This window comes from Ictalurus furcatus, chromosome 17 (assembly GCF_023375685.1).
Source record: "Ictalurus furcatus strain D&B chromosome 17, Billie_1.0, whole genome shotgun sequence".
NCBI lineage: Eukaryota > Metazoa > Chordata > Actinopteri > Siluriformes > Ictaluridae > Ictalurus > Ictalurus furcatus.
The window spans coordinates 19,777,575-19,794,014 of record NC_071271.1 but is presented as its reverse complement, the minus strand read 5'-3'; the positions used below and the strand labels follow the sequence as shown (position 1 = coordinate 19,794,014).

The window sequence follows — 16,440 nt, the reverse complement described above, 5'->3', positions numbered from 1 at the left end:
GGTAATACCTAGAACCAGATAAATCTTACAATCAAATAAAGTCTAAAACAAAATAAACCAAAGAACCAGATGATGTTAATAACCAAATAAAGTCTAGAACGTGATGAACCGGTGAACCAGATGAAGGCTAGAACTAGATATGCATAGAAATGAAGCTTTTGTTTGAGTTTAAATAGCCTGAATGATCTGTATGCAATGCTTTGTACCTGCTTGGTGTTTCTCTTCATCTTGCTTGGCTTTGCTGTATTTGGCCCTCCTGAAAATAAACAGCTAATTTAACGGCTGCTGCACACAATACACACAATGCATACAAAGGACACACACACAGAGAGGACACACAGTAGGATTGTGGGCACACACCTCTTTCTGATGAGGAACGCACAGGCGAGGATGAGGAGCAGAACGACGCTGCCACAAGCACACAGCAGAAGGATGGTAGGGTTCATGCCTTCTCCCACCACAGGAGAAGGCACTGACAGAGAGAGAGAGAGAGAGAGAGAGAGAGAGAGAGAGAGAGAGAGAGGCATTTCTATCACCTGTCCTTCAAATATCATTTGAATATTCATGTGCTATATTAGTCTGTCTTACCCGGCGTTCTAGTTGAAACAAGTGAATGTTCAATGGTACTATTATACTAAAGATCTATAGCTAAAACTATTGGTACAGAGCTAAAGAGAGAGATGAGGTAAAAGAAGGGGACAGAGATAGAGTGGCAGCTTTTAGAGTGGCAGCATAACAACATTAGAACATTAAAATGAAAAGTAGTAAAAATCTGTAATTTTCCACAAGTTTTAAGAAGTTGGTTCCAGTTGACTCTTATTTGACACATGTCAGAAATTCTGTTTTTAAATACAGAGTGACGGATTATGACTTTATGAATTATGAATTTTTTCGAAGCTAAATATTATTTGAAAGAAGGAAACGTTGCAAGAATATAGCTGCGTTTACATGGACAACAATAATCCACTCTTAACCCGATTAAGACCATACTTTGATTAAGAAACTACCATGTAAACAGCAATTTTTACTTACCTTAATCTAATTAAGGTCATACTTGAATTAAGCTCTAATCGAATTAAGACAGGTGGAGTACTCCTGTTTTAGTCGCATTATGGACGTGTATTACAGACATGTAAACACCTTAATCACATTATGAACATCGTGTGAGAGTTTTCACCGCATTTTGCGACAGGACACGATCACACACGGCAGTTCTCAACATTTTACAGCGAACAAGAGAGTTCGGCTGCGTCCCAAACCGCATACTTGCCTACTATAGGCCTGTAGTGGGGAAAAATACATGTATCTCGGCTACAATATAGACGGTAAGTACGCGGTTTGGGACGCAGCCCACGGCTTCAAGCATTTGTCTATTAGCACGTACAGCATGACAAATAATTAACTGCACTTAAAGCGTTCATAAAAAAATTAAAGAAAAACACCCAAAACTGTATACGGTACCATAACGAAGACCAACTGTATGTTGATACGTGAAATTCTGGAGGAACGTCGGACGGCGTGGCTCGGTGACGTAATGACGCAGACTGTTAATCTAATTATGTTCTAAAACATGTAAAACAGTAACATGACAGGAGTATTCTAAAAGCGACTAATGTAAACACCTTAATCACAATATTATCTTAATCAGAGTAAGGTCAATAATTTGATTACTGCTGTCCATGTAAACGTAGTCAATGTAAAGAGAAAAAGAAACTCAAGGTTAGTACTCAGTGTTAGTACATATTTAATAAATATTTCAGTATTTTTAATTATTCTATTATGGAAGTTTTGTGTACATGTAATATTTTAGTATACAATTATATTCGTTATGTTATTCTATTGCTTCAGTCTATTTCATTCACGAGAACATTTACAGCTAGTTAGTTATCTTATAAAAAAATTTTTTGGTTGCTGTTCAGTTCCATTTCTATGGTTACAGAGATGTCTCTGATTGGTGGTGGGATTTCATGAATGATTCATGATTTTCCTAAGTCAGTCTTTGACAGTTCATAATCAAATCTCAAACGATAACTTGCATAAGTTTCACACTAACCTGAGTTGGTCATGACCTCCAGTGGAGCGCTAAAATCTCCGTAACCGGCTGCGGTCCGGGCGCGCACGTGAAACACATAGGAGGTTAGTGGTGTCAGGTCCTTTATGTTAACATTCCGAGACGTGGTCTTTACAATACGATAACTCCTCTCATTCTGCTCCTGAAAGAGAGAAACAAAGGGTAAAGGAAGGAAAGAGGAAGGATACAAGTTCACAAGAGAGGAAGTATGGTGGCTATTTCCAGGCTTGTCAACACTCATTTCCTGTTTATCTCATATGTGTGTCCTGAGGAGCCAAGGAGTGTTTCTAAATACATATCTTTATCTTTAACTGTCCTTGTGTGTACTCGCATTCTGTTCGAATGTGTTCTTGATGCTACAGAAATACTGAGGTGGAAGAAGTGACTCAGCAAGTTTTCAGATGGTTTACATTACAGTCACTAGAGAACTCATGTTCCAAATATGAGGTGAGAAACAGGTAATACTTTTGTCAATTTTTTTTTCAGTACAAGCAATGCTGATTTGTTTAGAATCACAACAAGGCTGCCCTGAGGCCTGCTGCACGAAGCCGGTTTCGGTGGCTACCCAGGTAAGTTTCCTGTGGAGCTCGGAGAGCAGATAATAAGAATGGCGCTTCGAAGGGAAAGAACTTTTAGGGACATACACAATCCCCTGGCTTTACCCGATGACCATCTGTACAAAATATATCGATTTTCAGCAGATGGTATATATTTGCATGTGGTGGCATTATTCCTGTCCTAATATATTTTCGTAAATTGATATTTATTTTATTAATGGTTAATGAAAACAATTGACATTTATATTAAATAAAATTACATGAAATTTGTTGAGGTTATAAATTTTCAATCCCTTCATTCTTGTTATGAGTTTACACATTTACAGGATCAGCAATTTTCCAGAGCTTTAGCAGGAACAAGTGTTGCTTTTTGCAGTTAGTGTAGGCTTAAATTCCTCGTATTTCTCATATAATAATTGCTCTTCGTACGAAAAGTATGCACACATGCTTTTTTCCATGTTGAAGGCTATTGGCTGTTTGCTGCAAACGTCTGGCTTTTATCTGCACGTACACAATAAGTAAACCTTGAGTTAAAACCTTGGTTGACTGAGAAAGTTGATTACCAGCGTCATGAAACATGTTAACCTTTAATTAAACCGGGCTGGTTTTGTTTGATTTTGTCAACTCAAAACTTACTCTGTAACTCGCTTTGTGCAACAGGCCTCTGATTAGCTAAGTTACTGTATACAGTTAGCAATAACCTAACACGCATCGAAGAGTACAAACCAAAGTTGTGTCCCAAATGACGTACTATACACTTACACTAAGCACTATGTATTTTACCGTCTACTGTATGAATTTTAGAAGGGTACAGTAGTATCGTCTCAAATGCAGCGTTAGCGTTTTTTTTTTTTTTTATTAACCGGAAGTATAAGCAGCTTCCCAGTTGATGGAACATGACGTCAAACGCTGGTAATGCGACGCCTCTAGCTTTAGCAGAATACCCAGAGTCAACGACTTTCTTCAGTTTACTGTTTATGTCAGCGTTACCTTTTATGCCAAACATGACCTCAGTCACCGTCAGACGGAGGCGTAATCGTCAAGTGACAGCGCGAAAGACCTCTAAGGCAAGGGGGCATTTTTATATTAAATGCCACGAAGAAGACTGTAACCTGCAAACTTTACAAAGCGGACCTTGTGTAGCACGGGAGCACGACAGTGATACGAGGTACAGTGCGATTAAAGTAAACGTAAGTAAAACAACACACCTAAAGCCAGTGAGTGACAGAATCCATAAGTTGCAGTGAAAGTGAGATTGCATTATTAATTATTAATTTAAGACTGTCATTTAAGTATCAGTGCTTTTTTGTGCATCCATAAAACAATAATGCGTCAATACTTAAAAATACGAAAAAATTGTATTGAATGTCCGTCGTCGGATTTTTTTATTATAAAAAAATTATAATAATATTAATCGGCCGATTAGTCGATTATGAAAATAATTGTTAGTTGCAGCCCTAAAGACAAATACACAACTCACAACAAGTCTCAAACTCATACAGGAGTGTTCTCTGTGTTCATGTCCCTTGTTTTTACAAGGCAAATTGCCTAAATTAGGCTGTTAATATTTAGCACCTGAGGAAACTTTAGATAGACAGCTTAATTACCATTGTCAGTGAATGTATTTTAAGAGCGAACTGCTCTTAACAATTGAAACAGCTAGCAGTTAAGCTAAAGGTTTGGCATTTTTTGTACTGTGAAGCAATGTCTACATCTCCCATAAGTACTCTAACCTTTTCGTAGTATTTGACCTCATACTCCAATATGACTCCGTTGGGTTTGTCAGGCTCCTGCCAGAAGAGTATAAGACTGTCACGGGTGACATCTTTCCTCTGCACAGACATCACTGTTGACGGAGCTGCGTGGAAAGATAGAAAGACACATGTTACAGCTTTCTGCCTAAACACAGTCAGAAAAGAAACGTTCTTACATCTCCCTCTGCTTAACTCTGAATTCAAATGCTAAACCCACTTCTGTTGTTGTGCTAAACCCTGTTTTGTTCAGGGTGAGAAAGTCAAACAGGGAGACTGAGGGAGACGGAGTGAGAACAGTCTCAGCTTTAGACTGCAGAGATTCATCTACACAAACACACATCAAATACAAGCTAGTTGTAAATGTAAATCGATGAACAAAACGTGTAAGAATCATAAACTTTTGTTGGTCACAGAGCTTATTTTCTGCAGTGGAATGGAAAAATCATTTTAGCTTTTTGTCGAGGAAACCAGGGGGATGCTAACTTCCGGGCTGGCCTACAAAAGAACGTCATTTTTGCAACACTCTATTAAATAATATTCTTAATAATGTAAAAAATAAAAAGAAGAAAAGATTAGTTTGTTGATTAATTATGACTTATTTTTGATGTTATTGTGTTGTTTATGGATGTAATGTGTAATGGATGTAACTTTATTTCTTCCTTAAAATGTATTGATATATATCTTTCTTGTAAATATGTGTATGGATAATCAGAGGTGTAAGAGCAGAATAACAACATATCAAATGTATACGCTTAGGGAATAAATCTAGAGGTAGTAAGAAATACAGTATAGTACACAAATTTTCCAGAGAAACTTCTATTATAGTGTATATAAGTGTTTACAGAGTGATATTAGCTGTGGTTGTGTTATGAGGTTCTTGGTTAATGTACACAGAACTCTAAGACCTCTAAGAAAGTACACAGACCCTAATTAGTGTTTCGTTTCTATCAGTTATTCTTTTTTTTTTGTCATTTTCAAATTTCAACCATTCACACACAGGAGCTTCACGTGGCACGGCTTCCATCCAATCATTCACATGGACTCAAGTGTTTAAACCCCAAACCACATTTCTCTTCCAGCAATTCATGTTTCTCTGGGCCTCAGGATCTGTGTGGGTGTGTGAGACTGTGTGTGGTTAAAACAGCTCCTTCTTTTCAGTCTTAAGTGTTGTGTGTATTGAACACTCGGCCCCTGGCTCCCAGTAGTGACAGCAGTGTGGCGGCTATTTTTCAGCTAAGCACATCCATCTTCCTCTGTCGAGGCCGACAGACTAAACACGACTTTGGCGTCTCCCCACTGGGACTCAGATGAGCCCCTACCGGCTCAAAACCCAGGGGTCAATGCCCTCCTCAACCCCCAACACACACACTCCTGTAACACACATCCATCATTCAGCTTGCTCTCACAGATATGGCTCTGTAATCGAGTTGAGTGTGTGTGTGTGTGGGTGGGTGGGTGTGAGATAATGTGAAAGTAAAGATGAGTGATTCCGGGTTTGGTCGAGTAACCTGGAGAGGAGAGTATAACAACACACATGACATATTTTCTGGACAATAAGCTCCAAAATATGACAAACCCACAAAAATGACATATTCTTTTAATTTGTTCTATAAGCCATAATGATGTATTCAGATATTTCTTTTACAAGTTAATACTGTACATCTATTGGTGGAGTTCAGTTTAATGTTTAGTTGTGAAGACCGTGATAAGTTGTTCTACCCCTGACCTTACAGATATTGCCCCATTGTCTGAAATAATCATCTTCCTTGGTAAAAACCCAGCTCACATGTATCCATGCGATATTACATATTAGCCAGTCTGGTCGCATTACTCTTAGAGGAGAGGTTTTCTGCACCCCAGCATTCACCACGTCTCTAACGACCGATAAGTGCAAGGATGAGCGGACATTTTAGATGCTCCGGTTTCAGAGAGTGACTGAAAGCACATCCTGTTCAGAAGAAAGCATACGTACATCAGGCTAAAATCAAATCAGGCTTTAATGCCGTAAAAACTTTGAGCCAGTATTACTGACACTCATCCGACTCATGAAGCTTACTATCGATTAGTTCCCCTAACTGTGGTCTAGCAGATCCAGTCTGATGTTCGGTTCAGCCCACAGGTTTTGATGGATTATGTTGACAGAATTCATTATTTCATGGCATGAAATACATCAATAAATACACATTGAAATAGTCCATCCATCCATCCATTTTCCATACTGCTTATCCTGCACAGGGTCGCGGGGAGCCTGGAGCCTATCCCAGGGAACTCAAGGAACAAGGCGCGGGACACCATGGATGGTGCCAACCCTTCGCAGGGCACAATCGCACACACATTCACACAATATGGGCAATTTGGAAATACCAATCCGTCTACAGCGCATGTCTTTGGACTGGGGGAGTAAACCAGAGTACCCGGAGAAAACCCTGAAGCACGGGGAGAACAAGTAAGCTCTGTGCACACTGGGTGGACGTGGGATTTGAATCCCCAACCCCGGAGGTGCGAAGCAAACGTGTTAACGGCTAAGCCTATGTAGCTATTTAAGTCTTTATTCCTTCATTTAATAAAGGAATTATCCATTAAAATAATTAGTTAACAATTACAATGTAGGGCATGTATATGTAGGACCCTCTCGGCTTCAAGGTCAGGAGTTTTACATGCTCCGTGTTCTCATGGGTTTTCGCCAGGTCTACTCTAAAATTGCCCCGGTTTTGAATGAATGTTGATTATGTGTGTGCATGGCGTCAAGTGATGGACTGGTGTCTCATCCATGGTTACTGAAGATGAAGGAAAGAATATATTTTAATTATTTCATAGTGGCACCCTCCATTTCTACAGATAATAGTCAGGTAATACAGGAGTTGTAATCATAATGCTGCTTAATGCCATGTTCTATTAATAACAAAGGCCACTTTATTTGGAGATTTTCCTGGTGTTTCTCTCTCTAACCATGTTTCCCTCTGCTATTAACAAACACGTTCACTTTGATTGGTCCTCGCTCAGAGTCTGTATTGATGTGGGCTTTGCCAAAGGTTGCAAGAGCGTGCATAAAATGTGGACAGCAGACGTTTGAAGCTCAAAATGAGAAACAGGACATGCTAAAGCCTCGGGGACATCATGGGCATGGGCAAACAAGAAACATAAGACCACAAGTGCGCATTTTGGGGCAGTGCATATGCTAGCAACATGTGCAATGTTCATTTACCATGTGGAGTATCAGACTAGCATAACTATTGAGGCAGAATGTTTAGCATAAATGCACAAACAAATGGGCATATCAAAATTGGGCTAATGAAAAACTTTAAATGTACACGTTGCTTCACTGTAAAATCTAGGGAGCAAAAAAAAAAACCAGAAACTCCAGTACATGCATATGCAAACACACACGGTGCACAAGCCCACCTGTTGAGAAAAATCAAGCTGTGTAAATAAAATTGAGTGTGTGTAGGCTGGATGTCTCACACAGCTGCCACATATTTTCTTTCCAATCTCGAGAGATGGCAGGCAGGAAAGTGTACAAAGCATATGCAGAACAGGATTCATGAATATTCAAATCTCCTTCATGAATAAGCAGCAGTGCAGCCCACCTACTTGCCGCCTCCCACACTACACGACTTGTGTCTTTTGTTCATTCTTTGAACCTCATCCATGGAGCACGCCGGTCTTTTTATATTCTCTTTCTCCTTCGAGCATGAGATTGAGGCAGCGAAGACGACACATGCAGTTGTGCTCACGAATGCTTGCCTTGAAAGCTCCTTTGTGGACGTTTAGCTGCCTGAACTGAAGCTTAGTGAAGCTGCTTCAACTTAAAACCTAACACCTTATACCCTAAACCATCACTATTAGGCCCGAGGGTGATTTATGAGCGTTGATTGTCACAGAGAGTTCCGGATTTCCGTCTCGCGCTCCGCTTCGGCTAGAAACCCAACACGGCATCAAGGGTGCAGGCTGACGCACGCTCAAACGCACAATGTACTGCACTTACAAAAACACAAAGGGTGTAGTAAATCTACAATGAATGGGGATCTGGCACAACATGTGAAATATTGAGCTTTCAAGTGTGTGTGTGTGTGTGTGTGTGTGTGTGTGATAAAGGAGCAAACACATCATTCAAAAACTCTCTACAGGTGAAACTGATATTCTTCAAACATAAGTATAAGTAAAAGAAACACAATCACTCACCCAGTTGTGCCCAAACCTGAGTCCACTACCTACGCTGTGATTTATCGAATGCTGAAATATTTTACCAAATCATATTTCTCAAACAAGGTTCCTTCAATTTTCACTAATGTAAGTCAATAAAGTGTGTTATTATTGACTGAAAGTAAGTAAGGAATATAAAATAAAGAGGCTTTATGTTCTGGTTGATATCACAACAGCTCATCGTTGATTCTTTTATTTAACAGCATGTCCTGAAGAGTTTTATTTCTCTTACACCACAGCAATTTGCCAAAGCGAACTATTTTTTATTTAGTAAAGAATGTCATCATATTTATATCTGTTTACATTAACATATATATTGTGAAAAACCTCTGGGAAACAAGTTAGTTCCTTTTATCACTTTGATTATAACAGCTATAAACAGTTGTTCTCGCACCTGCCTGTTTTTCCCCTCTCTTGAAGCTAATTATAATAATAATTTAACTATCTACTGCTTGAATGATTGCATTTACATAAATACATTACATCAGTGAATTTGCCCAAGCCATAAAAATATATTTTTAAAAATTAGATTTTTTTTTTTTAAAGAGTGCAATTGATAAATTGCTACAAAAAAAATGTGCAATGATGGAAACTATCATAAAGTCTTGTTTTTCTTAAAAAACCCCCACAAAAAACAACTTGTTATATTGCAGAGATGCCAAAAGAACCAAACTAAATAAAACCAAAGAAACAGAAATAGCCGGCAGAAAACTGCTTATTACAAAGTGCTGACACTGGAGACTCCTCCCTTAAACGTTAAATAAACGTCTCCTTGCAGAAAACTTTACCAGAAATGTTTATACATTTTTCTCTGTTCAACAACAATACATTTTAATCTGTTTATTATTATTAACTTATTATTAGTCCTAGATTATGTTCATTCTGAAATTTGGTTTCAGACAAGAAAAATTCAAATTTCAATTAAGGCGAATCACTGCTATTTTAGATTGTTTTGTGTGTGTGTGTGTGTGTGTGTGTGTGTGTGTGTGTGTGTTGACAGGATATGTGTTTGTTTCCTTTTAACTGTCAGGGGGTCAAATCCTGACAACGTAACAGCCAATCCTTTGCTGGAAGTAGAGGTATGAAAAGGGTCTGACTAATCCTGCCCACTCCCACATTTTTTAAAAATTTTATTTTACCTTCCTGCAATATTTTCTAATGAACCTATTGATTCTATTTCCAGAAATATGAACAAATATAAGTAGCCTAATTCAAACCACAGCGAATCCTGACCAGGACAAAGTGGTCACAGAAGATGAAAAATAGCCCTTCATTTGATTTCAGTAACTGATGAAATAAAAATACATTTGTGATTCGGGGACTAAAACTTTGCACACACACACACACACACACACACGCACGCATTGTGTCTCACCAGCCTGGTTGGTGGTAAGCATGATGGATGCGGCCTGCTCGGGTTTCGGGTTGTTTTTGGACACTCCGTTCACGGCCCAGATGTGGAAGGTGTAGTTAGTGTGAGCCTGCAGCTGGTGCACAGACACCCGAGTGCCGTTCAGGCTGAGCCTCTGGGGTGAGTAGCGCACACCGTCACCGCATGGCATGCACCGTGCCGACGTCCACGTACACCGCTCACACACCACGCTGTAGGTGAGGTCACGGCGGCCGCCGGTGGAAAGCGGAGGACTCCATTCCAGCAACACTGACGTCTCGTTCACACTGGAGATCAGATGCTGAGGAGCCGATGGAGGACCTGAGAGACAGAGACCGGGGTTATTGTGTATGTTTGTGTGTATGAGAGAGAGAGTGAGAGAGAGAGCTGATAAAGTCATATCTTTCTAATAGATAAGCAGTTATATATAAACTAACACCATCTGTCCCCCATTCCCCCCAAACACACACACACACACACACGCACACACACACACTATGTCCTTGTTTCTACATGAGTCGAGGCCTGCTTGTAAAATTTCTGACTTGATTTACATGACTGTATGAATCCAAGTCATCTGTTTTACAAAGCTCTAAATAAACTGCAAATACAGCACACTCACAAACACACACACACACACACACACACACACACACACACACATTCCACAAGCGCAATAGACTTCATTTTTATGCGACAGTGAGGTTGATACCTACTGAGTTTACAGCAGAGCAATTTAATAAGCAGAAATTCCATACCCTTATTGAAACACACACACACACACACACACATGCACACACACACACACACCTGTCTCGGGCTGCATTCCACACACTGAATTAACACCCTCCCACTGAGTTGCAGTCATTTGCACCAGTTGAACCCAAGTTCTCTAAGTCAGGGTATAAATTCTATCGTAGACCATAAACTGACGCCCTGACTGACTAAAACTTTATGTGTATAAAAGACACATGCAAACTTTCCAACACCCACATAAACGAACACACTGATTTACTGACAGGGTCTACAGCGAAATATGTATTTGAGAATTATGACTGTTTTGCATATTTGCCTTAATGAACATGCAATTTGGGGCATTTCTACATAAAAGTGGAATGGACAGGGCAATGCTTATGTACGTAGATTAATTGGGCACTTGCAGTGTGATATTTATAAACCTGAAAGTCACTTTAGGAACAATAGCTGCAGGTGGTTCAAATTACCACAACCAAAGGACATGTATTAAATTAGCAAAAGCCTGTTTCTGGCAGTTTATGACAAATGTATACTACTTACTAAGTCTGCGTTAAATTTAAGGCATAATTATTGCGTATCTGTGGCAACAAATAGCACAAACAATTAACCTGAATACAAGTCAACATTGAAGAAACACTATAAGATGTCTGCAAGAAACTCTATATCCGTGTTCTGTACTAGGAGCTCTGAATATAATCATGAATATGAATTACAAGGCAAACCTGCTCAGTGACTCACTGAATCACTCACAAACTCTCGCACTCATAATCTCTGATGACTGATTCATTGACTCACTCACTTCCTTTTTAACTAATTCACTTGCTCAGTCACTCAGACATTGATTCAGTGAGTTACTCACTGACTCAATCACCCATAGACTCACTCAGAAAGTCACATGGTGACTCACAGACTCAGTCAGAAACTCACATCCTGACTCACAGACTCACTTACAGACTCAAGTGCTGACTCACTGACTCAATCACTCACAAACTTACTCAGAAACTCATATGCTGACTGACTGACTCAATCACTCGCTCACAGACTCACTCAGAAATTCACATGTTGAATCACTGACTCACTCACAGACTCACTCAGAAACTCACATACTGACTCACAGACTGACTCAGAAACTCACATGCTGAATCACTGACTCAATCACTCGCTCACAGACTCACTCAGAAACTCACATGCTGACTCATTGACAATCAGTTGCTCACAGACTGACTCAGAAACTCACATGCTGACTCACTGACTCAATCACTCGCTCACAGACTCACTCAGAAACTCACATGCTGAGTTACTGACTCAATCGCTCACAGACTCACTCAGAAACACTCTTACTGCCTCAGTAACTGAAGCACTCAGCTAAAACACATTTACACATTCACTCAGTCACTGACTCACTGAGTTACTCACTGCACTGACTCAATCACTCACTCAGTAACTCAATTACTGACTCACTGCCTCAATCACTCAATCATAGACTCACTCAGAAGCATGTAAAGTGCACCTATTATGGTTTTTCAAATATTACTTTTCATGTAGTGTGTTATAGAGCTGTTTGTGAATGTAAAAAGTTTACACAGTTTCAAAAATCAAAGCGCACGACAAATGGAGTTATTGACTCCCAAAAGAAGGAACCGATTCTGAACACTTGAAATGAGTCGTCAGTAGTTCCAGACTTACTTTCTGCACAAACCTACGTAGGTTTGTAACATAAAACCCCGTCTCTGGTCTTCATTGGCTGCTCGCAAACAGCGTGTGCTTTGACCTGTCCTCAAACACTACAGTTAAGGTTGTGTCCTGAAAGAGTTAGGTTCATGTCTAGAAGACGTTGTTTTATGTGCTCCAAAAGCAAAACCACTTCACATGGACTCCCAAAGGATGAGGATGTAAAGCGTCAGTGGTTAGAATTCATTTTAACACGATATCACCGACTTTCATTTGTATTCCCATCATTTCACTGATGACTGCTTCTCAAATCTAGCTGAAGTCAATGCGGGATTTGAGAAAGGATTATTCATTAAAGACAGGGCCGTACCCACTTTATTTGGACCATCGTGTGCCTCTGGATCACAACCTGTAAGTATGATTAATTATTTATGTATATATTGTCTATCAAGTGTTCCAAATGAGTGATTTTGTGTTGTATGTTAGCCTGTTAGCTGATAGCCTCTGCTAACTGGCTAACTAACGTTATTGTCAAACTACATAAACCTTCCACTGAGAAACGTCCTGTTCTCATCGTGTTTGTGATGGTGGGTCGGGTTGATCTTCCGATGTACCACTATCGGACTCGGACTCAAATTGGTAAGGTAAAACCGACATTATTACTGATATGGTAAACTTGGATATGGTAGTGGGCGTTTCCTTTCCGACACGCGCTGTAAGGTAGACCAGTCACAACAGACTGGGACATCTGCCCAATCAGAGCAGAGTAGGCTCTCTGAAAGGAGGAGTTTAGAATGAACGGAGTCGTTTTTTTGACCCTGGGGAAAAAAAGGTATTTCTGCAATTTAAATTATGAGCACATTAAAGTGTTTTTTGACCTTGGATGCATGTAAACCTATTGTATGAGACCTTTAAAACAAAAGTAGGCACGTTTCAAAACCGTAATAGGTGCACTTTAATGCCTCACTAATCAAAGCACTCAGCTAAAACACACTTACATATTTTGTATTCAACGTTACTATGTACTGTGTGTATGTGTTTGTGTATCACTCACGTGTGCACACCGTGGCCGGAGAGTCAGTCTCTGCTCTGTAGTAGCCTTTATCACACTCACACGCAGTAGCTCCCTCCCTCATGGAGTAACTGTGTGGAGGACACTTAGTGCAGGACCCATCTGTAGCCAAAGACCGGTAATATCCCACCTTACACACTGAGAGACAGAGAAGACAGAGTGAGAGAGAGAGAGAGAGAGAGAGAGAGAGGGGAAAGAAGGAGAGGTTTATCAATACAAAGCAAAAAAGATTTTTTTAAAAAAAGGCATCTGCACACCACATGCATATCTTCACGTGTGTTTTTTGTGAAAAAAACGCCAGTGTTCTGGGGAGTCCTGATATGCTTTGACATTGTTTTCCATAGCAGCATGTGATGTTCGACTTCAAAATGACCATCACAATGTAGCCATATCCATCCTACTCAGAAGCTACCGCCCCATCCAAATCTATTGGAATGGCATGGCCGATTCATTTGTTTTTACTGTAGACTGAAGACTGTAGACCACATGATACAAACCACTCATCAGCAGTAAGGATCAGAAAGCCAGATTGGAATTCGCAAAGAAATACAGAGATGAGCCACAAAAGTTCTGGAACCAAGATTAAACTCTACCAAAGTGATGGAAAGGCCAAAGTGTGGCAAAGGAAAGGATCTCCTCATGATCCAAAACATACAAGCTGATCTGTGAAACATGGTGGAAGTAGTGTCATGGCTTGGGCTTGCATGGCTGCTGGAACAGACTCACTAATCTGAGATGATGGAAATCATGATAGTAGTAGCAGAATGAATTCAGTAATGTATAGGAACATTTTCTCTGCCAATTTGCAGAGAAATGCGTCCAAATTAATCGGGAGGAACTTCATCATGCGGCAAGACAATGATCCAAAACACAAAGCCAACCCAACAAAGTACTTCATCAGGGGGAAAAAGTGCAAGGTTTTAGACTGGCCAAGTCAATCACCAGACCTTAACCCAATTGAGCAGCATTTCACCTCCTGAAGAGTTTGAAGAGACTGAAGGGAGAAACCCCCTGAAACAAACAACAACCGAAAGAGGCTGCGGTAAAAGCCTGGAAAAGCATCACAAAAGAAGAAACTTGTGATCTCCAACCCAAATGACTTTGGTGTACAGCACAAACAAATGAATTGGCCTTGCCGTTCCAATAATTTCAGAGGGGACTGTATTTTTCACTTGAGTGAAACGTTCACTTCTATGCACTGTCAATATATTTAAAATCCTGTAAAATGTTAGAATTACAGCTGGACCAACTTCGACTGTCCCCAACCCCCATGTTCTAGTGACTCTGCTGTACATAAGACAAAAGGCCAATCAGATGGAGGAGAAAAGATGGAGGGATGAGGGTGAGGTGGGTGGTACTAGTGCAGGAGATGCGCAAGGAATCTTGGGCATTTTCACAGCACACTGTATAAGTGGGAAGTGTATAACATGGTCTTAAATCACACACACACACACACACACACACACACACACACACACACTCCCATTTACTCCACATGACCTCGTGTAGGATTTATGATTCGAGTGTGTAAATATTCAGAGGAGAATTAAACATTTAACCTGCTTAATCTCTGTAGTGTCAGTGTAGGTTACTCACTTTGTGTGTGTGTGTGTTTGTGTGTGTGTGTGTGTGTAAGTGTGATGTTTGAGGAATGTAACAAATGCCAGATCCTTCCTTTTTGTCTATTTAACATTGCACTGCTTCATGTCTCCCTCCTCTCACATTCCTGCCATCACTGTCAAACACACACACACACGCACACACACACACACAGAGCACTTTCGAAAGCTTATCAAACGTTCACTATAGTGTCCCTCTAGCAGACAAAGGCGTCCTGTCTGCTTTCTGTCCTCCTGCAGTGTGTCTTTAACTGGAGATGCTCTCATGCTGGAACGCAGTGCACTCCATCCACTCATCCTCTCTTTCACGCCTTTAATCTCTAATGCTAAAGCCTCTCTCTCCTTTATACCCACTTTTCCTCTGCACTCTTTCTCCATTTCTACTTTAAAAGGGATCATACTGCTATCGTGGACACACAAATATCCCCACTACCTCGTTCCTGTTTCAATTCGAGAGGAGGCTGCCTACGTAGGCCACATTACTGTGCTCCGGAAATAAAGTATATTAAACGGCTGCCTTCTTTATTTCACACAAATTTTTCCAAGTATCATGACCAACCAACGCACAACCATATAACACAATTCAGTCCCACTGAAGGAGGCGTGGCCTCTGTGCATTTCAATGTCAGTAAAAGGGGTGTGGCCTCTGTGTCTGGCAGGCCTACTTTTACTTCTTACACAAGACTGATTCACAATAGTGCATAACAACATATTGGATTGAAACAGCTCTAGAAGAAATACCAACAAATACCCGATGTAAGCACGGAACAGACAAACTTCTGGCCGAAAGCAGAAACACATTCAGATGAGACTTTCCTAAATAAAATGGCACTCAAGATGCAAACGATACCGCTGTGAGACATCTTGTTCTTGTATCCTCCTTTCTTTCTTTTATCCTTCTGTCACCAAGCGGTTTCTATTTATTGAAACACAGACATTCAGACGCGTATTTGTTGTATAGATCCTAGAGTGCGTTAATGTGAGCAAGACACTGCCCTGCTGTCTTTAGACAAAAAACATGCGTATCGGTTTCCTCTCCTCGGGGCGAGGAAGATCTCTGGCATTTACCCTTAAATAACCTATAATATCTTGCTCGCTCTCTTTACTTCTAGGGGGGGAAAAAAAATCAAACCCACGTGATGCTTGATTTCACACGAGACATGTGTTGATAATCAGATATGCAGTATACTATGAAATTCAACACACAATACCAATACACACAATACACAATGCTGTTTCCTTTGCACTCTCTGGTTACAGTGGGTCTAATCTGGAAATTAGAATAAGGTCTTCTAAGTTCCCGTATTTTGCTTAAATGGTGTCTTTGTCGGGACATCTCCATTTTTA

General features: G+C 40.2%; 1 protein-coding gene across 2 annotated transcripts in view; it reads right to left on the bottom strand.

The window, feature by feature from the left end:
• LOC128620934 (ephrin type-A receptor 4-like) overlaps positions 1 to 16,440 on the bottom strand; it is a 58,703-nt gene that overhangs the window by 17,915 nt on the left and 24,348 nt on the right. For both annotated transcript variants that reach the window (XR_008388196.1, XM_053646303.1), the window contains exons 4-9: positions 13,457 to 13,612; positions 9,961 to 10,296; positions 4,362 to 4,486; positions 2,054 to 2,213; positions 361 to 472; positions 207 to 256 (exon numbers count right to left, since the gene is read on the bottom strand). Coding sequence is in view for 1 of the 2 variants with exons in the window: in XM_053646303.1 (XP_053502278.1) it covers positions 207 to 256; positions 361 to 472; positions 2,054 to 2,213; positions 4,362 to 4,486; positions 9,961 to 10,296; positions 13,457 to 13,612 (939 nt within the window). In the remaining variant the exon portion in view is untranslated. The remainder of the gene's footprint in view (positions 1 to 206; positions 257 to 360; positions 473 to 2,053; positions 2,214 to 4,361; positions 4,487 to 9,960; positions 10,297 to 13,456; positions 13,613 to 16,440) is intronic.